The following is a 24537-nucleotide window of genomic DNA, read 5'->3' as shown; positions in this document are numbered from 1 at the left end:
CCCTCTACCTGCAGAGTACGAATGGCGATTACACGAAGACATTGTCTCCAATGTTTTCGCAGAATGGGGCTTCCCAGAGATCGACCTGTTAGCAACTCTGGAGAACACCCAATGCCAAGATTATGCCTCCAGGTACCCCAGAACCGCTCCAAGGGGAACAGTCTCTGGATAACATGGTCAGGGAAAATTGTCTATTCTACCCCCCCCCCCCCCTACTCCCCTTCTCAACAAGATAGTGCACAAGATGCACCAGGAACCAGTTACCATGATACTGGTGGCCCCCATGTGGGCCCGCCAACCCTGGTTCGCTCATCTGATGGAAATGTCACTGTCTCCTCCAGTGAAACTACCCTGCCTGTTCAACATGCTGTCACGGGACAGGGGCCAAACGCTGCACCCATGCCCACAGACCCTGAACTTGGCAGCCTGGCTCCTGAGGTCATAGAATTTGGTCATTTGCAGCTCCCTCAGAGATGCATGGACATTCTCAGAGAAGCAAAGACACCGTACACTCGTTACTGCTACTCTAGCAAGTGGAAACGGTTCGCCTTCTGGTTTAAGTCAAAGAGCATCAACCCTGTTGACTGCTCTCCCACAAAGATTGTTCTATACTTGACTCACTTGTTGGACTCATGTTTAGTCTTTAATTCTATTAAAGTTCACCTAGCTGAACTCTCCGCCTATACTACGCCTCAACATAAGATGTCATGGTGGAAAGTTCCAGTTATTAAAGCCTTCATGGAGGGAGTGAAAAGGATTCACCCTCCTATATCTAACCCAGCTCCCGGATGGGATCTGAATGTTGTACTAACCAGGCTAATGGGCTCCCCCTACGAACCCATGCATAAAGCATCCCTTAAGTACCTCGCTCTTAAGACTGCTTTCTTGATAGCTATCACCTCCATTAGGAGAGTGAGTGAACTACAAGCACTTTCTATACTAGATCCCTTTGTAACAGTTCACAAAGATAAGGTGGTTCTACGCACACACACCCTAGGTTTGCACCAAAGTTCCTTTCACAATTCCATGTCAACAGTCTATAGAACTACCAAAGTTCTTTCAAAACACATCAAACTTGGGAGAAAAGAGCCTACACACACTTGATGTGCGCAGAGCGGTCATGTTTTATATGGAAAGAACTAGACCACTGAGAAAGACTAATCAGTTCTTCATCTCAGTGGTGGTAGCAGGAAGAGAAGGAGATGCAGTTTCCAAATCCACTATATCTAGATGGATTGTCCAATGCACCACTCTCTGATTCTCTCTTGCTAAGAGAGAACTGCCCATCACGCCTAGAGCACATTCTACTCTAGGCACTGATGCATCCATAGCATTCATTGCAAATGTTCCCCTTGAGTCCATTTGCAAGGAGGCAACCTGGAGTTCTGTACACACCTTTACAAAACACTATTGTCTAGACGCCCATTCTAGATCTGATTCCCAGGTGGGACATGCAGTACTAAGACATCTTTTCTCTACTGTTCCTTCTCACAACCCAACTCTGGGTACTGCCCGCTAGTCTATTTACAGCATGTGATTCTAAGCAGATTAACAAACATCAGAAGACATGCATTACTTACCATACAAGCATTTCTGATGGTTGTATCTACTTAGATTCACATGCGCCCACCCTTCCTCCCCGCTCGGATGGAAGGAACATAGGCACCTTATTACTTTCTCTCTTTTCTGTACTCTCAAGTTAGTCATAAGGCTCCCTCATGGCAGAAAAAATACAAACAGAGACCTTGATGCGTGAGGGATTTTGGGTACACTACAAGTCACTATAGGGATAGTATTACAGACACGCCTATGTCGACGTCCCCTTTTCGACTTTAGAAAAACAAGATGCAATACTGTGCAGTGACCATTGGATGTCGGACTATGCACAGCATTTGAATCTAAGCAGATACAACCATCAGAAATGCTTTTACGGTAAGTAATGCATGTCATTTATTATCACTAAGTGTTTAATTGGACACTTGTATTTATTGGTTTCATTGCACAGCTGTACAGCTCACATTACTCCTCTTAAGAGAAACATGGCTGCTCAGCCACACCCCCAATTTGTGTAGTACAGGCCTATATTAAAAGGTGGGTTACCTAATGCCAAGAGATGAGTATTGTGTATTCCCACACCAGTTGGACTGCACTAATTCTTACCTAACAGTTGGTGAACTAGTTCAGGAAAGGAGAGTCCACCCCAGAGCCACAGCTTAGGACAGATCCCCCATCTAAAAATCTGTTTGAAGTATTTGGCCAGAAATTAGATGAATTGTTAGTTAAATGTATCCGTTTTGACAGAAAACCTGCCAATCGGGAGTCATGTTGCAAGGTGTGCAGAGATGGAACTCAAGGATGGAAAGCCTGCAGGGTCAAGCCCGCGGGGTTAAGGGCGCGGGGTGTTGGCGACCCGCGGGGGTGTTCGTGGGTCTGAAAGTTCTGCCCGCCTTCCGGACTGAGGTGAGACCAAGCTGGCCGACACACACAAATCACCTTGTTACTCTTTGACCCCCTAACCACCGCCACCGAGATGGAAACAGTGGTGCCTTTACCCCCTCTACTCCTCGTACATCTGTTAGTCTGGCCTCTATTCGTCCCTTATGGAGCCGGAGCCTAAATCCAAACGCAAGATGCAGGTGGTGTGCAGGAAAGGGGGTGTGGACTATCCCCCAAGCCAGGCTAGAGCCACTGGCTGCGTTTCTGACTGTGTACCCTGCATCTACAGAGCTCTGGCTGCCCCCGCTATTGACACTACCAAGAAGCCGCCTTTGCGACTCACTAACTTGCACTTAATTTTATGGGGCTGGTCCACCCTACATTGAATGAGATCGGTCAACCCTCGGGGTCTACCTCTGACGTTTCCACTCGCTCTGTGCTAATCTCTGGTGCGCCACAGGGCTCACCCAGGAACACAAGGAACCTAGAGAGCCATCCTATGACTATCGTTTCTGGCTTTGGAATTATGTTCCGTGGAACTGGGGAGCTTTACGAACCACATGCCTCTCCATTGGCATCAGCTTTGGCAGTCTGCCCTTTAGCCCTTCCTAGCTCCCCCCGACAGAATCCATGTCCAGCTCCCGCCACCCTACCGTTACTTGATCCCACTCTTGAACTCCCCTTGTCTGCCCTTTCTCCCCCTGCCCTGGACTCGATGGACACTGAGACGGATGGAGCAACGGAGCACAGCCCAAATTGCAGCACCTGGGGCAAGAATATGCTGGCTGTACTATCAGGGACTAGTTCCTTTCTACGCCTAACCCCACTTAGGGCCCAAAACTACCTCCTTATGGAAGTGATCTCTGTCTGAGTCAACGTCCAAGGGGGAGCCACGTGGGGGCCTGCCCTAGCGTACGGGTGCTCAATGAACTGGTGCTCTTGAACTGGAACTCTGGTTGACGCCCAGGGAGTGACCACGGAGGGGAGGGCATGCCAAAGGAGTTCTCGGACACGTCCCAGTCCCGACCATAGTCCCGACCAATCTGGACGTTGGTGCAGGGATTAGACGGCCCATGGCTGACCAGCCCTCACTGTCCAGTGCACTTAGAGAGCTCCACACTATGTGACAAACCAATCCCGATGGAGGCCCGTACGCCCTGTGGACCTAAGACTAACCGCCCTAGGAGGAGGAGACTCGGTGTGTGTAGTCATCGCTCAAGGGGGCATATGCTCAAGCCTCATTGGCATAGGGAGGAAAGAAAAACCACTGTCTATCTGCATGGAGAGCCGAAATTGCTCCCAGGCAGGAAAGAACCGAGTGATGCGCTCCTTAACAAATCTCTCCATTGGATCCGCCCGGGGGAAATGTCACTTCGTGTCCAGGGATGACATGGTGGGGTGCATAAGGATGTCCACGGAGGGAGACTCGCATGTTGACTCTGTAAAATTGTCCCTTAGGAATGAGCGATTGACCAGGGACGTCCTGGGAAGGTTTGGGCATCATGCAGGGTGGTCAACAGCAGGATTGTTTTGAGTTTGCACCCATATATGGGACCGGTAAGCCCCCTTGGAAACGCTCCATCCAATACTGTTCTATCTGGCGCAAACTTGACACCCCTGGGTACAAGGGCAGCTCGGAGATGTTGGGCTCTGGGTATCTGTACCTGTAAATGGTGCTCGTTGCTTTTTATTTACTCCATTTTCCCTTCATTGTGGTATTGTTATGTTGAAATTTTAGTTGTTTTATAGGCTGCACTTTGATGGCCTATTGCCGAATAAAGTTTATGATGATGAGTCATGTTTGAAGCTTTGCTCTGCATAGTGAATGATATGGTGACCATGTGGTAATCTTGGTTTGCTTGTTTCATCATTTTTCCATGTGTTAAAAATCTGCCACTTCTGTCATTTAGGCTACAAAACCCCTTTTAGAAACATCGGTTGTGTTGAATACGGATCTGTTCGAGTATTGTGATGGAGGCAGCCATTGGTGCAAAGACTGTAATGCCATCTGTGGCACCTTCTATGACTTCTTTACACACATGCACACTAGGAGGCATCGACAGGTATGTATTTTTTCTGTTATGCTTGCTTGGAAACTGTTTAGTGGAAAATGGGAACTAACCTGCAGCCTGCGAATGCCTTCTGTGCAGACCTACCAGCGCAATGTGCAAGGTGCACATGGCCACGGTTTTTGTAAAGGCACACATTTTTTACCGGTTAATTTGAGTTTGTGTATGCCTTTTAAGTGTTACGGGAATCTCCTTGACCAAAGATCATGAAGTTGTGGATAATAGTGGTGCGCATGATTATTAGAAGTAACAGGTCACTTTGTCCAAGCTCTCATACTTGGAAACAGTCTTCCACCCACGTAGTAACCTTCACCACCAGCCTGTTTCGGGATGGTGATTATACTACAGTGCATTTAAAATCTATGAATTCAATCAAATATAAAAAGTATGTTGAGTAAAATATCTCTACCCCTGCGTTTATTTCCATCAGTGTCAATTGGGAACACATCTGAATACCAAGTCTCAGGGATTTTTCCAAAACCCTTTTTTGAGGTGTTTGAAGCAATCTGCCCTAACTGTAAGCCATTATTCCAAACAAAAGGGAGACCAAAACCAGTCTATGGATTATCGGTTGCAGAGCAGCATTGGCTCCAATCAAGGGTGGACAGAAGGATTGTACATTGTAGTAGTCATTTATATAGTGCCTTTCCCATTTGTATGGCCTCGATGCGCTTTGTGATGGTAGCGCCCTCGGGGGGCTGAAGTCCAGATATTGGAAAGTTCTAAGAAGAGTGTGATGAATCTGATGATGTCATCACTCCTTTGCCTGAGGTAGCCTCTGTTGGGGAGAATTTGCATGTCTGTGCTAATTCCCTTCAACTCTCGAGACCCCCATCCTGGAGTGAGTGAGACCTTTTTTTCCCTCATGTATTTTGATCTGATTTGGATTATCTGTTTCCTTGGTTTTTGGAGTCTGACAAACTCCATTGTCTTCAACTTTTTGTATGGTGACACACAGCGCCTTCAGTGCAGTGTCACAGAGAGGTCCTTTGGATTTCTCTTAAGGTTAAAATATCTTTTCTTGCAAGAACTACTGTAACCAAGAATAGTAAAGTGAAATTGACTTTACTTATCTTTTTCTCTTTGTTGGTCCAGCACACACTATCTTATGTGGAGTGCTGGGCGGTTACTTAGTAGCCCCTTTTCCTACTTACTCATGTAACATTTTTTATGTTACCCTCACTACAATGGCTGGTGGCAGTGGTTTAATTTTACTACCATTGTGCTTTCTACCGCAGACTGAATCCTCTTCTGCAGTATAGCACGCATGAGTGACCATTGTGTCAAAGTGGCCGATCTTCTTTTTTCCGCTATTTCTTGATCGTGATGTCTCTTTGGTTTTACCGTTTTGTTTGCTTTGCCTTTGGCGGGCTTCAGTACTGAAACCCACCTCTGGCTCCAGTGTGTCTGGCAGGGCAGGAAGCGAGGGAGGTGCCCGAAACTCCCTGTCCTTAGTCTCCTTGGGAACCTGAATGCACCCAGTCATGATTGACTGGCTGGCTGTCCTTGCAGGACAGCCACTCTGCTGTTTGAGTGACAGCTAGACTGTGCATGAATGGGACAAACCTGCATAAAAGGCAAGGCTTCTTGAACTGAAGACAGTCGACCACTGGAAGAAACATCCGACGAAGGAATCATGAAGCGAAGCTTGCTGCATCCTCCTGGGCAGTTTAACTGCCCGGTGAACCCCTGCTGCTGTGCTGGAACTCCTTTTCCGATTCTACTAGAGAAGCTCCAGAGAGGACAACTTCCCTTTGGTTAGTGGGACCAATGAACCCCAAGACGAACTTTGCTGGAAGACCATCCCCCAACTGGCTGTATTACTTTGCTGCTGCTGCTGGAACCGAGTGCCAGGGGTCAATAAATCCATAGTCTAGTGCAACGTCTTTAAGCCGGATTGAAGCTCCAGGAAGATCTTGAGGACCTTCCCAAAGCAGGACGACCCAAGTTCGAGTCAACTCACCAGAGTGCTGGACTCGAGGAGTGAAGGAAGCCCATCCAGTGTCCAATATCTGCGGTGGTGCTATGTGCCGGTAGCTGAAACCGCAAAGTGCAACTGAACTAAAAAGAGCCCGTAGCTGCTGCCGACCTCCAAACTGCTGTGCAGTAGTCCTCCAGACGTCCTCTCCTTGTCCCCACGACTGAGGCCCAGGAACACAGGATCTGCAAGTCTGTAACCAGGATAGAAGCCAGCTGGATCCTCTCCTTCTAACCTAAGGTACTGTTCTGACTAAAGGGTACTTACCTTTTTGTCTGTAGCTTGCTTGTCTCAATTGAGATTTGCAGTAGCTTCCTTTCTAGAGTTATTGTAGCTCTTAACTTTACACAAATGTACCAGCTGTGGCCCAACAGTGATTTTCTAAAACAAACTCTTTAACTTTGTGCAAGACTTTTTTGCTATCTAAGAAGTGCCTAGGCTCCTTAGACTTTGCTCCAATTAACTTTGGCTGTCCTGGCGCCCTGCAGGCTCTTCTGGCCCATTGACTTTGATTCAAACTGTCCCTCATAGTTGATACATTGGCGTTTAACTAATATTGCGGGGAAAGGTTGTGTCTAGGCTTCATTCAGAGATTTAAACGTGCTCACATGCTCTGAGAACCTATTAACCTTTTTTTCCTTCCCTTAACCCTTCCTTTCTACAAACCTCAGAATTTACCAATTACCAAAGTGATGTATAAATGGCAATACTGTCCTAGTTAGTGAAGTCACCTCCAGGGGTAGGAAGTGTGTATGAAGCATCTCTAAAGAGTATCTACTTGCGTGACTTGATTTTGGGAAAGTATTTTTGAAGTGTATTTTTATTATCCAGCATGGGGTCTGGAATGGATTCACATGCTCATGAATATTCCCCGTCGTCAGGCCGGGAATCCTCGGTAAAGAAAAAATCAGTATCAGTTTCGTTTCTGACATGTCTTTCTTGGTAGTAACCAGTCTCTGGGTCATACTGCCCCCAGCCAATGACTGCCCTATCCCTAAGCCCCGCCTCTGGCAGCCATCCTCAGATTTTTACTGCACGCTCAAGTGTTGGGAGTCTTCGTGTTTAGCTCTCGAGCTTTTGCTGCGTTTTCGTGCTTTTTCGAAGATATTTTCTCATTTTTCGGTCAAATAGAGCCTCAAGCTCCACCGTGTCTACATCCGATCAACAGGGACCCGTTTCGGATTTTCTACGCTCCTCAAGGGTGAAGTTTTCGTCGAGTTACGCTTCTTGGAGGAGTCCAGAAGTTTCTGCCGCCTACCCGGTCATGGCCCAGGAGAACGGAAGCTCGACGCCCGGAAAGCTGTTCAGGGTTTGCCCTGGATGCCAGCTGCAGAATGTGTTCAAGGAGGATGAGCACTCGGAAATGTCTCTACTGCCTTCATGAGGACAAAATGCACGTGGAGAAGGACTGTGCGTTTTGCGGGAACATGTCGGAATGGACCATCAGGGACCAACACCTTCGTCTCTCCAACTGGCTGGAAGGAAAGAGCCCGTCAGGTGAGAAGAAGTCTGAGCAGTCTTCTAAGTCCTGTGAGGGCGCCCCGGCGACGGGGGCCCAACAGAAGGCAAAGCACCACGAGTCAGCAGGCACCGCGAGCGCGGAACAGTCGGGCTTCTCGGCTGCCAGGCTGGGCGCACCCTCTCCAGCGCCATCAACCACGAGCCAACGCTCTGGCTCAGGGAAGAGGAAGGCCAAGAACCCGGCGAAGCTTCTGGAGAGGCCCCGGTCGATCTCGAAGGATCCAGCCGAGGGGGACTGAGGCGGTGACCCTCCTCCCAAGGTGAAGGCCACAGGCCCGCAGAAGGTGGTGAAGGCCTTGATTCACCCGGCCAAGGCCTCTATCGAGGAAGTCGCGGCGGCCCTGGTGCAGCCTGAGAAGGCTACACCAGTGGAGGCGACCTCGGGCCCAGAGTTTCCCTGACACCGCGGTGGGAAGCCTCTTTCAGGCCCATCGAGAAGACCCCCGTGAAGATCCCGGCGGAAAAAGAGTGGGGGATCCAGTGGCCATTGTGGACATGGACACAGTCTCCGAGGAGGAACTGGTTGAAGTCTTGGAGGGCCTCGACGAGGGCGTCGAAGAGGCCCGGTCCTACGGGAGGGATCCCGATGAAGGGGACGACGAGAGTGACGGTGGCGCCGGCGAGGTTCCTAGTCAACCGTCGCTTCCGGAGCCGCAGGACAACTTGGCGGCCATTTTGTTGGCAATACAAACCTTATGTTCGGAGATGAGGACGAGATTGGCCCTACCACCGATGGAGGAGCCAGAGCCAGGCCCATCGGGAAGTCCCCCAAACAAGAGAAGACGGACCCATCCAGCCCCGCCTTTTCAGCCCTCGCGGCTTGCTCAGCCTTTGCCCACGTCCCCTGTACCTGGGGATGACACGGGAACGGACACGGCCACGACGGGTACAGATGACGACGGCGGCAACGACGGGACAGAGCTCCCATCGCCTCCAGCACGGGCCTCCCCGCCCGACGAGATTGGGTCTTTCCATGCTATGATCACCAGGGCATCTGAGCTTTTTCAGCTCTGCCCCGAAGAGAAGGAAGGTTTCCTTTACCAACGACGCAAGGCCAAGAGGAAGACAGTCCTCGCGTGTCTCTGCTGGATGACTCGGTCGTCTCAGCGGCGGCCAAGAAGAAAGCTGGGGGTGGGGGTCATCTGCCTCAACAGCGAAGGAAAGAAGCTGGATGCAATGGGACGACGAGTTATCTCGTCGGCGGCAACAACGATTAAGGCGGCCAACGCCCTTGCGATCGTGGCCTGCTACGACAGGGAGTTATGGTACAAGATTGCCCCCCTGTTGGACTTCCTACCAGACGATAAGAGGGCTGAGGCCCTGGAGATCTTGCAGGAAGGCGAGGTGGCGTCGGACCACGCCATAACGGTGGCAACGTATATTGCCAACACCGATTTCCGCCAGCTAGGCAACGGCGTTTGCCTCAGACGACGAGGGTGGCTCAAGGCGACGGATTTCCGCCAGGACGTACAAGTCAATGTTTTGGAAATGCAGTTCGACGGGAACAACCTGTTTGGGGAAAACAGTGGATGAGTCCCTCCAAGCCATCAAGGCGGACACAGAGACAGCTAAGGCCCTAGGAGTTCTCCAGCAACAAAGGCCTCCCTTTCGGAGATCCAGAGGCAAGCAGGGTGCCTCCAAGGGATTCGGCGGTGGCTCATCTACGTACCGCCAAGCGGCCCGCTCCTCGTCCCAGGAAGCCTATAGAGGACGAGGCAAGTCGGGTGGATCCCGCCGTCGTCGCCAGGGAGGCCAAGGTGGCAAGGCGTCCTCCATGCAAGATTGAGCCGACCATGTCGTCGGGCACCCACCGAAGCACCCTGGTGGGAGGCCGGCTGGCGAAGTTCGTCAGCATGTAAGAGTCCATCTCCACCGACCGTTGGGTGCTGGACGCCCTGGCCCAGGGGCAAGCCCTCGAATTAAAAAAAAAAAGTGCCCCTGCATTCCTCCCGTGGCCAGGAAAGAAAACCACGTCCCTCAACTGCTGTTGGAGGTAAGGGCGATGCTCAAGAAAGGTGCCATCAAGCTCGTCCCAAAGAGGCTCCGGGGCGCCGGATTATACTCAAGGTACATCCTCATGAAAAAGAAGACGGGAGGGTGGCGACCCATCCTAGACCTGCGACGACTGAACAAGTACATCAAAGCACAGAAGTTCCGGATGGTCACCCTCCAGCACCTGCTGGGGCAGCTGGAGGTGGGCGATTTCCTGTCGTCGTTGGATTTGGAGGATGCATACTTTCACATTCCCATTCTAAAAGGGCACCGGAAGTTCCTCAGGTTTGTGGTCCAAGGGGGGCACTACCAGTTCAAGGCCCTCCCGTTCAGATTGAAGTCGGCACCCAGGGTTTTCACCAAGTGCCTCGCTCCAGTGGCGGCACGGCTGCGCCTGCAGGGGATCCACGTCTACCCCTACCTGGACGATTGGCTCATCCGCGCAAGTACAAGGGAGCTCGCCGTAGAACACACAGCGAAGACCGTCCAGTTGCTCACGGAGCTGGGGTTCTCCATCAACTTCCCTAAGTCCCACCTGGTCCCCTCTCAAGTCGCACTGTTTCTGGGAGCCAAGCTCGACACAATGGCGCGTCTGTCCTCGCCGTCGGAGGAAAGGACAAAGGCCATCCTAGGCAAGGTGCAGCGTCTGCTGAGGATTCCCGGCCTGACGACGGGGAATATTCATGAGCATGTGAATCCATGCCAGACCCCTGCTTGAGAACAACAGTTTACAGGTAAGTAACGTGTTCCTTGTTGAACATTGCCCTTTTGAAAGTATGCTTATTTACAACTGAACGTTAAATAATTATTTTACTAGACAATCTTAAGTGTTATGGTTATTTGGATACTTGTATGTGTGGATTTTGATGCTAAAGCTCTTCAGCTCACATTTACCCATTTTGAGATGTCTGACTGCTCAGTCACACTACCAACTTGTGTAGTTAAGATCTATACCAATAGGTGGGTTACCTAATACCAAGAGGACAAGACTGGTGTAGTCTCCCACAGGGTTACTGCATGCAATTCTGCCTAACAGCCTCTCTTCGTGTGGCTAGGGGACGGCAGCCGATACCTGATCCTGACCCTGGGGGTGGCTATGTGAGGGAGGATCACATGAGGTGAGGCAACCCTCAATGGCTTAAAAAGGCATCATCAGATGGGGCATGATATCCCCCTTTCCCTTTTAGGGATATCCTCCACGTCCCCTATGGCATATTGTGATAATCCCCTTTAACAACCCGCAACACTTGCTGATAGTATCCTTCAGTATCCTATAGCAATTAAAATGAAAACCTTATTCCTTTTCCAAACAAGTCTGACTCATTTGTGCGATGTTCCTTCAATAAATATTGTAAAGAGTTCAAATCATAAAAGAAAATGTTAGAAAAACTAACTTTGTTGGTAGGGACTTCAAGTCCCATAATTCCCTTACTACTGGGATGAGGAAGAGGGATGCAGAGGAACACTGCTACAGGAGTGGTCCGCTAATTAGTGTAAATGACCTACACCTGAGGGAACCTGGGAGGCTTAAAAAGCCCCCTCAGGTGCAGGCATTAGAGAAGCAGGAGCGGAGAAGGTAGTGAGAGCTGTTTATACAGTTGAAGGTGAAACGGGAGGAGAGCGAATATGCCAGGACCACTGTAATGGCAAAAGCGCAGCGGGAAGCGTGAGCTAATGATGTTTGCCCATTGAAGGCTTGTCATGCAGAGGGAAGTTTGCCGTCTCCAAGTTTGAGGTGGCTGGGCTGCACTAGAGAAGGGTTTTCCAACATGCGGCCCGAGGGCCGCAATGCGGCCCTCCAAGCCATTTTATGTGGCCCTCGAAGTCCAAGAGCACAGACAAAGCATTCGGGTTACTTTTGTACATTTTGTATTTATTTTATGCGCAGCAAGCGTTGTGGCTGCAGTTTCAGGATAGGAATTGTAGTCCACACACATTACGTGATTATGATTTCCACTGGCTGAGAAACAGCCAGGGGAAACACTGTTACCATGCAAGGCATGTTGTAGTAGTGGAAATAAATGAAATGAATAACTGCCTTGCATGGTAACCGTATTTCCATTGGCTGTGAAAAACATAATCAAGTAATGTGTGTGGGTGGAGTGACGGGCACACAGCGCCACCTTCACACAGCTGCATTGCCAAGCCCAGGGCAGAGCCTGCGTGAGCCAGCAGCCCAGCCCAGGTTCACAGTGCTACGTGCGGTGCACACCGAGGTCTAGTTCTCCTTGCCTGCAGCAGTGGGAAGTACTGCCTGCCATATTTTCCGACGTATGTTTGTGGCATGCGGTGCTTTTGAGCCTCGAGATACTGATGGCCAGATACACCGAAACACCAGTATCTGGCCAGCAGTATCTCGAAGGCTCAAAAGCAGCGTGCGCTGCCTTAATGTTTGAACATTCCGCCTCGGGAGGGAGGGTACAATTTGCATCACTTTTTGAAAAAAACCTCCCCCTTTGGGTACTGTTCAAATTGCGTCACAAAAGGAATTAATTCCCACATGATTTTACCACATGTGGGAATTAATTCCTTGACAAAATCGCTAGACAACACAATCATGCCATCCACATCCAGAAAAGCAGCACAGCGGGTAAAATGCCTGGGGGATCTATCCAGTTTTTGTTTTTGCAACTGACAAGTGCTAACCTGGACGAGGCAAAACAGCCCCTGGGAGATGTTTGTGCCCCTGTCGGAGGAAGGCCAGCTGCGGTAGTGAATTTTCAGAGCTCATAACACCATAGCCCACCAGATCCAAGACACTGTGGGCTTTACAGCAGACACCATGAGGTCAATTCCCTCCCCGGTTCCTACAACATGGCCCCCAGCTCAGCTGGAGTGATCCGAGTACAGGCGCACAGGCCACCCCTGGGTCCCAGGAGAGGAGGGCACCAGGCCATGTCTAGTTCTTCATACTTAAAGATTGTGCTCACATTGCGTTTCTTCAATTAGGTTCACCTTTGGTTGATCGCTTTTCTCCATTTTATCTGTTGAATTGGATTATTTCTTTCATTAACACAGAAGTAATGAATGTGTATTACAGAGATAAGCTGCCATATGTATTGGGCACACTGCACAGGCAGCATCAATCAGTAACACAGAAATAAGGAATGCGTATTATAGAGATAAGCTGGCATCTGTATCGGGCACAACACTGCACAGACAGCATCAATCATTAACACATACGCCAGAGTTGCGAGCAGTCTACGGCAGTCCGCACTGCCTTTCCAGTCTTTCTACGCTTGCCGTCTTTTTCCAAGGGAGGAGCAGCTAAAACCCTCAACCCTGCGCGAAGCGGCACGCGGAGTTGGCTCGCCAGAGTTGCGTGCAGTCTACGGCAGTCTGCACAGCCTTTCCAATCTTTCTACGCTTGCCGTCTTTTTCCAAGGGAGGAGCAGCTAAAACCCCCGACCCTGCGCGAAGCGGCACGCGGAGTTGGCTCGCCAGAGTTGCTCGCAGTCTACGGCAGTCCACGGCCGTCTTGGCTGAAATGCCCACTTCAGCCGACTTGGACTTATTTAACAAACTACCAGTCCCGACAACCCCGTTGGGCCGTGTCCTACGCAGTCAGTATACACGTCTGCAACAAATTGACAGACGTAATAAAAAAGACAAAGGAAACCCACGATCCCGTCCAAATGTAAGGAAGGGGAAGGGTAAGGGGGAGGCTAAACCTATCTCAACTTCCTCCTCCTCCTCTTCACCGTCTAGGTCGAGCTCGCCAGACATCCGGCTGCTGCGCGATGTAAGCGCCCGGGCTGACCTAGAGGAAGGAACTGCCGAGCAAACCGAGGCGGCCTTACTGAGGGATGAAGTCTTTGACCAGCACCTCGCTACTACCGGAACTCTTTTGCAGTCCAACCCTGATGTGAACTTACCCGAAGGTTCCACAGAAAATGGCGAAACCACGACGATAAATCTGTCTGGCTATACGCCATGCTCTGTATCGCGAAACCAGTTCTCATCTGCAGTAGACCGGCCTGCCTCCGCTGCGGCGAGTGGGACCACACCTGACGACGCCGAAGGGCGCCGTCGGTTTGACCCCAGCGGCCTGGTCTTACCGACCCGACAATCTCCTGACCGGCCCGCTCCCATTGCGGCTTTTGCCATGGCGAGTGGGATCACACCGGATGACGCCGGAGGGGGGCGCCGGTCTGACCCTAGCGCTCCGGTCCAGGATGAACCACAGACTCTTGAACTTCCAATCGATCCAACCTCACGACAAACCTTCGAAAAGTGCAACATCCACACGCCCTCTTTACAAGCTGGAAACCAGGAAGACAACTTAGTGGCGTGTGCTAATTTTGGAAGTATCATTCAAGTCGAATTGCATGCAAACCCTGGCTCTACGAAAACACTTGGTGAAGCAGACGATATCGAAACGCCTACCACTTTACCACCACACCCACCGTTAACTTTACCGACAATAGAGAGGTCGATAGGTTCTCCAACTCCTCTTTCATTGGTGGCCCCTTCTACCTTCCCCATGGTAGCGGACACAAGATCAGCACCTGTGAACGCGCCGGCCATAGAGCCTTACGCCTTACAAAGACAAACTGCTATAGCTTTACTAAAAAGAAAAGCACTTCATCAGAAGAAACCCCGTGAGCCCGGGACTCTACTAAGCTCCAATTACTACCAAAGGAAACGGAGTCCAACAGCCAAGAAAATCGAGATTGGGAAAACGCTACTTTCCAAACCCTTAACATGCCACGTGCTAAAAGACTTCTTTGCCAGACAGACTAAGAGAAAACTGGTGAGGGAAGCCGAGCTCTCGGATGCCGAATTATTGGACGCAATTGCTGAAATTCCCCCGGCTCGTAAACAAATGAAAACGGGGGAGGCCGATTCACCGAATTCACCATTAATCGACTAATGCCTCTCTCCAGTAAGGGCTTCAGACTTCCCGCATAACCTGGACCACCTACAGTTAAACCCATCTATCGGATCCACACAACCAGCTCTCAACTTGCTCGTTGAGTCATCTGAAGACCGAGTGTTGGGACCTATCGTCCTGGACCTAGACAAACATAATCTATCAACAAATGCCAGGAATGAAGACGCGCCCCAAAGAACTATCGTGAACCAACTCGCTCCATGCACACACCCTTTAGACCATCAGAGAAACTCCTCCACTCCGGGGAAAGACCAACCCTGTGAGATTCCTCCATCAAAATTAAACCACGAGTCAAAAAATCGGTCCACAGATATGTTTGCAGTGATATCAGCTATCACGGTGGCCTTGTCCCTGTTTGTAAAACTGTATGAATCGCTCAACGATTCAATGAAAGACCTGGTGGCAATAGCGGCCACTGCAAACACAAAAGTGATCTTCTTGGAAGGCTTCATTACGGCTCTCGACCAAAAAAACATGGAGCGAGAACATCAGTGGGAGCAAAGAATGACACACTTAGAAGCCCAATTAAGACTAAGATCCCCACATACACTCTGTTCACCAATAAATATAGACAGACACACAACCATTCAGGAAAAATCGGATAAAGCAAATAAGGGTCAATCCATTAGGGAAACCCAAACTACTCCTGTAATTAAAGTATCAAAACAAGGTGGCCAACAGACAGCCAAGGATCTGAAAGGAGGTGTGGATGAATCTAGTAAAAAAACGACACTGCCCATTGTTAAAGCAAAAACTAGTTCTAAGCAACTGGAACCGAAAGGCGCAGAAATCCTTAGCTGGAGTAAACAAGGGGGGGAGCTGCAACCAAAAAGAACGCCACTCCAAGTCAAGGTACAGAATTCATCGAAAGAAGCGGCACCTCTGGAAATTCAACCGACAATAGAGGTGGACAACTCATCCATCTATCCCAGACTCCTCCTTGATGAAGCTCACACAACACTTGGAACTGGAAGTTACTTCAAATTTACACTTCGCTTTGCCTAAGCCCTCATCAACAGGAATAACAAACGCCTCTACTGCCTTACTTACACTGGGCTTCACAAAAGTGTCCCCGACTTTATCGAACTCAGCTGCTCTGTTCGTACCCAACGTGACAAAAGAACTACCTTCTGAGGCACGGTCGGTAAATATACACCCTACAGATGTCGTCAAAACGACACTGTATGATAACAAGCCACAGGACAACAACAAAGATTGCATTGAAACAGCACCCCAGTTAAGACTAGAATCAACCAAAACAACAAAAGACCCCTCAATACACGTCCAAACCACGAGTCAAACCCGCCTCTTTAAAATGGAACAACTAGTATCAGGAAAGAATTTTCTAGTTCTGAACAGAAAAACAGTTCTTACAATACTGGCTAAAGTGCCTAGTTTGACTCATTTGTCTACTACTAACTTCGTCTTAATTGAGCCTTACCACAGGCAGAAAAAGGCCAAAGCATATCTACATGTAAAAACCATTCCTCAGCATGAGCCAACTAAAGACACACTCGAAGCACTGAATCAACTAGGCTTTGGTCTGTCAGAAGTGCAACTATTTCAATCTGCTTCCCAAGTAGGATCAATACATCACAAGACAAATTCTCCAACTACAAACCACAAACGATCTCCTCAAGCACAACAGAACACCAAGTATCGAAGTCACTCTGCAGAAACACAAGAACATCAACGTGAAAGACCTAAACACACGCCACGGACCTGGACAAGCAGAGCCCACCACCTTAGACCTGAAGGAGGCCAAAGTTGGAAAAAAACCTGTATCAGGTCAGATAGAACCTCCGTGAAAGACTTTCTCTCGGACCATAAAGAACCACTGAACCAATCACAATCACAGGCTCCATCTGGTCCCTGGTCTTGGTAAAGAAAAGTGCTAAAGCTAAATCCTCAAAATTAGCAACTACCTAACAAAGAACCGCAACCCTCAGACAAATCTTTGTATCAAACCACTGAAGATCTTCCCCAAATCATCTCCATGTGTTCCTGGAACACGAGAGGCCATGACCATCTGCTAAACCCAGAAACACAGATCTAGCAAAATTTGACATGATTTGCCTCCAAGAGACTTGGCTGAGGGAAAAACCAATTTTAGATGGATATACTACCGAAATATCACCAGCGATAAAAGGCATCCTTGGAAGACCATCATCAGGCTTTCTGACTTCGATCAGAATTGGATCCGGAATCGACGTCAAGGCAAAGATACCTGAAACCTATGGAATCCTCGCTCTTCAGACGGAATGGTTTCATCCGAATACAAATGCTAAGGGAAACCTGAAGTCAAAGCTGGCTATCATCAATACTTATTGGAATCCGCAAAGATCTACAAACAAGGAATTTTGTGAAGAAATGACTACCCTGTTAGACAAGATCACTCTGTATTGACTACATCATAATTTGTGGCGTCCTGAACGCAAAGTGTGATCATTTTAGTCACGCAGCACTATCGACAGCCGCAAAAGTAAGAGGAGACTTGTGGTTAGACCTGATGGACGCCAGAAATTTCCATAACGTGGCAATGGTGAGGGGCCAACTTCCTGCTTTCCCGACATGGGAACGTGATTCTTCAACAGCCACACTTGATTACATCTTCACATCCCTTGCTCTACTACCTTACGCGTCTACCTTCGAGATCTACAAAACGAAAGAAAGCGACCACAATCTTTTAACCATGACGTTGGAATCTATATTTCCGCTGAGATCGATCTATACACCTAAGCTGGAACTGGCAGCGAACCAAAGGCGGCTTCAGCTCACAGCATCAAACATCAAAGAAATAACGAAAAACTACGATGAAGTCCAAAAAAATGCCACGGGTGCTCTGACAAGGCCAAACTACCTGCCCCTTCTTCTACCTCATATGCAAAAGCAAAAAAGCTGCAAGCCTACAGTAACAACTGGTCACCACGAATATGACGAAGCACTAGTGCAAAAACAAAGAGAACTGAGAAAACTACAACGCGATTACAAAAGAAACACCAATGAAAATCTTAAACAATTGTTGGCTGCGGTGACCAGATCTTACAGAACATGGGTAAGACACCGGAGGGTGGAACTTTATCAGAAAGACGCAGAACAGATGTTAAAAACATTAACATCGAAAAGTGTTGGAGATTTCTGGGCTCTAATAAAGAACAAGGGCATCCAAAGTGATGACAAACTCTTCAACCTGATACCGGAATCATCCTGGACAGCTTTCTACTCTGCCCAATTCGCCCCTACCTCTATATCTGCTACAGAGGTGGGAAACCAAAAGGAAACACCATGGATAAATTTAGCAGTCCAAGATGAAATAAAGTCAGTAATCTCAAAACTGAAAGCGTCCAGAGCACCTGGGCCTGATGGATTGACAAACATAGACCTAAAGAAAAATCAAACGGAATGGTCCCTTTTGATAACAAAAATTTTCGATCATTGCATAATATCTAGACAAGTCCTGAAAACATGGACAGAGGCGGTTATTGTACCCATTTTTAAAAAATGAAGTAGAGACAATCCGGCGAACTATCGACCCATAGCCCTACTGGACATCATGGGCAAAATATTTGCGACCTTACTCCTTTCAAAAATGGGCAAGAACCTCTCCTTCAACCGATCACTTCCAAACGGGATTTCTCAAGACGGCCTCGACAAGTATAAACATCTTGATCTTGAATATCATCAAGGACAACGTAAAAAATGGGGCCCCGAAAGTTTTCCTTGCATTTATTGACTTATCTCAAGCTTTTGATAAAGTAAGCCGTCAAAGATTATGGTCGAAATTGTCCAACTGGAACTGTCCAGAGGAAATATTGGACACAATAATCGCATTACATACAGAGACAACTATGCGAGTCTGTTTAAACCGACAAGGCATGCTATCGGAAGCAGTAAAGGTTGAAAGCGGAGTCAAACAAGGCTGTCCTTTAGCCCCTGCATTATTCATCGCATTTCTGGGTGACTTTCAATACACGCAAACTTTATTGAGAGCATTCCCTCCAAAAGTTGGAAACAGCGCAGTGTCCAGGTTGCTCTAAGCCGACTACTTGATTCCGATGGATCAAACTCAAGTCGGTCTTCAGCGCCAGTTGACAAACCTGGCCAGATTCTTCACCAAAAACGACCTAGAAATAAATGCAGAGAAATCGAAAATCTTGATCTTGGGGAACAAGCGCTCAAAATCTAAACCGGTTGGTACCTGGCTCCTAGACAACATAAAGATCGAAATGGTTACAAACATCAGGTACTTGGGTGTAATGATTGACGAATTAAGAACTGAGAACTCGACCAACGTGGCTTTGTGGGCTAAAGTCAAAACACTTACCACTCAAACAAGACTGATCGACAACAAATATGGAAAATTTTCCCTAATACCGGCGATCCAGTTTTACAGGCAAAAGGTGGTACCATCTTTAATCTATGGAATGGACGTGGCGCTCAACATACACGACTCCATCTGGTCAAAACTGGAGGGCTAATTCTGGAAAGCTGTCTTGGGTTTGCCAAAATCGACATCTATCGCAGCCATACGACGCAAACTTGGCTTATTATCTCTGTCAGCATCCATAGAACGAAGCCAAATGAGAGCATTGAGGAAAATCATTGACCCAGACTCACTGCCAATATACAAAATGATTTGAGAAGAACTTCAGATGGGGCGCTGCAAAGCATTGACCCTTTGGGGAAAAAAACTAACGTCAAAACTAAAAGATCTTGTCTGCACCCATGAGGATTTAATCCAAAACCCGGAAAAAATCAAAGTAGCACAAGAAGATTGGATCACTACATGTAATTTGGCAACTGCAAATAAACTTCTTGGTCACCTTCCACATACCACCAATAAATTGAATCTTCCGTTGAATTATTGCATCAAATTTCCAAACAAGAATCTTCAGAAATGTTCATGCGAACAAGATTAAACCTGATGCAAACGCAAGAAATTTGGGCTATTCGCACTCAATAAATAAAACCTGCAGACTATGTCTAAACCCAGATATTACAGAAACGGCAAGACATCTGATTTTGAATTGTCCTAAAACCGTCCACCTCCGAGCGGCATTCTTGCTGCCGCTACTCCAGGACTCCCCTCTTAGAGAAGAACACACTTGGTGGTGTGGATTGATTGCAGGGGAAAAAACAAAATGGGTTATAGTGGCAGTCAAGATCCTTGAAGCTGCCTTAAAAAAGGCTACTGAACTCTGACTTTGATAATGAACTTAGTCGAGAATGAAATCTGTGAAATTACATCAACGGACCTCAAAAATCGGTATGCAAGCAAAGAAACAGCTACGCTGAACTTTTATACCTTGTAAAAATCTATTCTTTTTAGTTAAAATCAAGTAAATAAAAAAAAAAATTAAAAAAAGAAATTAACACATAATTAATGAATATGTATTACAGAGATACGCTGCCATATGTATTGAGCACACTGCACATGCAGCATCAATCATTACCACATAAGTAATGAATGTCTATTACAGAGATAAACTGGCATATGTATTGGGCACACTGCACATACTCGAATTGTTTTAGAACCGATTATAAACTTATGGCTTTTGGTCAGTTTTTCTGCTGTAAAATGTACCATTTCAACCCCATATTTGAAAAAAAATTCTTGGAGGGGGAACCCCCCAAACCCTCGGTAGATCCTTATAGCTCCCTCGCTACGCTCGGTTGCCCCCACTATTTCAGGAAAATATGAACACACACACACTGAAAAAAATCACAAGCAACTCACCTCAGATCATTTGATGGAGGGGTTCCCTTAGATACGCACTGCCCCTGACACCAAAAACTATCTTTGGGACTGCATGGCGCATCACTGCCTGTGATGCTATTGTATCAAAGGTCACACAATATTGCTTTTTAATATACTGCTTTGGGTGAGGTTGTTGACTTTTGGCTCACTATTGTGAAATACAGATCACCAGTTGCACATTGCCAAAGCCAAGACACAAGCAGAGTAAGGCCAAATATGGGTCACTACTATTTGGTTGCTGGTGTAGAGGGGAAAGAAAGGTGGCAAACAGGCTGCCCTTCTGGAGAGGGAGAGGAGCATACTTGCAGAGGAGTCCTAAAGAGCACTAATGTGATTCCTTGTTTCCCCGAAATGGCTTGAAATTTGATGCTAAAGAAACATTGTGAAATTGTTGTTCTAAGTTGGAAGTGACCACTGAAGCACACTTTCTTTTGTGAAGTATTGAGCGGGTTGGGGAGTTAACCCGTATGACAAGTTGTTGAAGTAGAAGGCCTGGCATGGGGGATAAACAGGTAGTTGATGTTGAACTGTGCTTTTAACAAAAACAACTTGGGTCAATTCTGACATTGAAAGAAGACTTGTGTAAACCTGCTGTGGAGGAGTTAGATTTCTTCCGAAATCAAAGTTGTGGCAAATCATCCTGACAACTAGTATTGTTTACTTTAAGTCAAATGTGAACTTGTTCTTACTCCAGGGGAGTTGGAATATACTATTTCTTTCGGTGTGTTATTGAGGCAACATAATGTTTTATGAAGTTTAAAAGCCTCAAGAACTGTTGGAATTTTGTGGCAACCCAGGATTTTCATTTGAACTGTGGATAAAAACCTAGCTCAGATCTAGGCAAGCGGAATTCATCCAGATCATGAGAAGACAGTGGTCATATTGTGAATTTGATTGTATATTATGTTTCTGATGCTTGTTAACCTGCTTAGAATCACATGCTGTGCATATGGTCCGACATCCAGTGGTAACCGCAGAGTATTGTATCTTGTCTTTCAGGGACGGAAAGGGGAGGTTGGCATAGGCGTGTCTGTAACACTATCCCTATCGTGACGTGTAGTGTACCCAGAATCCCTCATGCGCCGTGGTCCCTCAGATTGTTTTTTTCCGCCCAGATAACTGGTCGCCATATAGCAGAGCTCTTACATAAGAGACATTGTTTATTTTATACCGACTTGTCACAAGAACATCTTCGACGAATGCTGCGGGGGATTCGTCTACGGCAGTGGATTTCAGCACCTAAGATCCAGCGGCCATATTTTCCACGTGGTCGGGCCTTCTGGCTGACCTTTACAGTAGGGAGAGTGGGGTCGGGGTGGCCATATTTTCAGTAGGTCTTTCCTCTTTCCCCCTCTTTACCCTTTTGGTCTAGTCCTCTTCCCCTTTTGCTATGGAAAGGACTCCTTTTAGGTTCTGCCCCGAGTGTAGGGTCAGATATCCTTGGAAGGACGAACAAAGGACGTGTAACGCCGATCTCCCCTTAGATCCCGACGAAAAGCGGTGTGCGGCCTGCAAACTCCTTTGGCCTAAGACCCTTAAGGAGCGCTGTGTAAAGTGGTGCACCGTGTATGGTATATCCTGTTATCCCTAGTCCTTCTAATTCCTTTGAGGATGGCGCCGCCACACCAGCTGAGAGTGACCGGGGCACTTCAGATGTTAAATGTTAAAGGTATTTGTACCGCGCACCGTCACCAACGGAATTGGTCCCCAGGCGCTCAGGCGGATCTGTAAACGATAAAGGTGGGATGGGTTAGCAAGGCGAAGAAGGGAGTAAGATAGTGAGAGGAGTGGTGTTCTGTTGGCAGCTTCAACTCAGTATACACCGGGTGCTAAGCTTTGGTGTGGGTATCGGATCAGAGTCAGTCCGCGTGTGCTGCTGTTCCGGTTTATGTGTTGTTGCAGTGTTGTGAAGTGCGTGCGGCTTGTTGTAAGAGATGGTTATCTGAGTTTTTTGAGTGAGATAAGTATGCAGAGTTTGAGCTTATATTGGTTAGTGGGTTACCTGACCTTTACCATGCTAACATTCATAGTTCTGTCTGAGTGTGACACCTGTTGGCCCTCACATTCCCATCTGTTTAGGACTCCATCCAGGTATTGTCATGCCAACCCTCACACCCCCATGCAGATGCGGCACAGGCTAGTGTCTAGAGACCCCTCCAGGTGTGGACAAGCTAACATTCACAACTCCATCTGAACGGTACGCAGGTCGGTGTTCACTATTCTAGGTGTGGCACATGTTAGCATTCACGTTTTTTTCTGGGCGCGGGCATGTTATCCTTCAATCGAACCTATCCAAATGTGACGCAGGCCAATGTCTATCTAGATGCGTGTGCCGGTCTGGGTATGTTCATCCGGTACGTACGAGTGGGAGAGTCACTTGGGGCTTTTGTCTGGGTCTAGGTATGTGGTCAGTCTCTGCAGCCTTCCTTTGTGGTTATTTTTCATGATGTCTTATGCTCTGTCAAAAGGTTGGTTCTTTGGCTCGAGTGTTTGTCCAATTTGAGAGTGGCCGAGGTTGGAGTTATTTTCGTTATTGTGTTAATGTCTGGGCTTTCTAGTGCGTCTCCGTTGTGGTTACGCTTTGAAGAGCCATGATTTGAGCAGTCTCCTGAATGCTAGGTGGTTTGTTGTATTCTGTATATTCTTAGGTAGTTCATTTCAGGTTTTGGGTGCCTGGTGAGAGAAAGACGATCCTCCGAGTTTTTGTCTGTTGTAGGGTTTTGGTTCCAGGCGTTTGTCAGTGCTTGATCTTAGTGTTCTTGTCGGTTGGTGTAGGCGTAGTTTGTCGCTTAGGAATTCTGCGCCTTGTTTGTGTATTGCTCTGTGCGTGATGCACATGGCCTTGAACTTTATTCGTTGTTTCAGTGGTAGCCAGTGTAGTATTTTTAGAGCGGGTGTGATGTGTTCTCTTCTGGGTAGCTTGAGAAGGAGTCTGGCTGCTGCATTTTGTATGCGTTGCAGTTCTTTCAGAAGTCGTTCGGGCATGCCCAGGTATAGACTATTGGCATAGTCTACTCTGGACATGGTCAGAGTGATGATGGTAAGTGTTTTGTTGGCAAATGACAGGAACGGTAGGATCCTTTTTGCTGCTCGCAGGAGGAAAAAACATTTCTTGATTACCGAGGTTACTTGTGGCTCCAGGGTGAGGTTGTTATCCATCAGGACCCCTAGGTTTTTCACAGTTGATGATGGTTCTGGTGTGGTGCCGAGCTCTCTTGGCCAGGGGATGTAGTTGTCTCCTCCCTTTTTTTGAAACAGTCATTATTTCTGTTTTGCCTGGGTTGATTTTGAGATGGTTGAGGTTCATGCAGTTGAATATGTCACGAAGGCAATTCTCTAGTGTGGTGTTTTCTTCTCTGGTGTCTTGTATGTTGAAGATTATTTCAGTATCGTCGGCGTAGTTGTAGCATATGAGGCCGTGTTTTTTGATGAGTTTGATTAATGGGTACATGTAGATGTTGAATAGAAGCAGGGAGAAGGATGATCCTTGTGGTACTCCGCACGTGGAGACTCTGAGTTTGGATTTACAAGATTTCATCCATATTGTTTCTGTTCTGTTAGTTAGGATTTGATCCAAAGTAGGGCAGTGTCTGTTATCCCTAGTCCTTCTAATTCCTTTGAGGATGGCGTGGTTGACAGTGTCGAAGGCTGCAGACAGATCAAGGAGAATCAGGGTGGTGCTGTTGTCGGAGTCTGCGTTTGTTTTTAGTTCGTCCCATATTGAGAGGCGAGCCGATTCTGTTCCTTTCATAGGTCTGAAGCCAACTTGTGCCTGGTCTAGTAGGCAATGCTCTTCTATGAATTCTTGGGTTATTTGCTAGACGTACGTTTCTAGTAGTTTGGCTATGTAGGATATGTTGGAGATGGGTCTGCAGTTAGATAAGTCCTC

General features: G+C 47.7%; 1 protein-coding gene across 2 annotated transcripts in view; it reads left to right on the top strand.

Annotated features, from left to right (window-relative positions):
• LOC138468306 (zinc finger protein 318-like) overlaps positions 1-24537 on the top strand; it is a 616069-nt gene that overhangs the window by 431144 nt on the left and 160388 nt on the right. For both annotated transcript variants that reach the window (XM_069608799.1, XM_069608800.1), the window contains one exon: positions 4347-4499. In XM_069608799.1, the coding sequence (XP_069464900.1) occupies positions 4347-4499 (153 nt within the window). The remainder of the gene's footprint in view (positions 1-4346; positions 4500-24537) is intronic.

This window comes from Ambystoma mexicanum, chromosome 4q, assembly GCF_040938575.1.
Source record: "Ambystoma mexicanum isolate Mex_15411 chromosome 4q, UKY_AmexF1_1, whole genome shotgun sequence".
In the NCBI taxonomy this organism is placed as follows: domain Eukaryota; kingdom Metazoa; phylum Chordata; class Amphibia; order Caudata; family Ambystomatidae; genus Ambystoma; species Ambystoma mexicanum.
The sequence above is the reverse complement of the archived record's forward strand: the minus strand, read 5'-3'. Positions and strand labels throughout refer to the sequence as shown.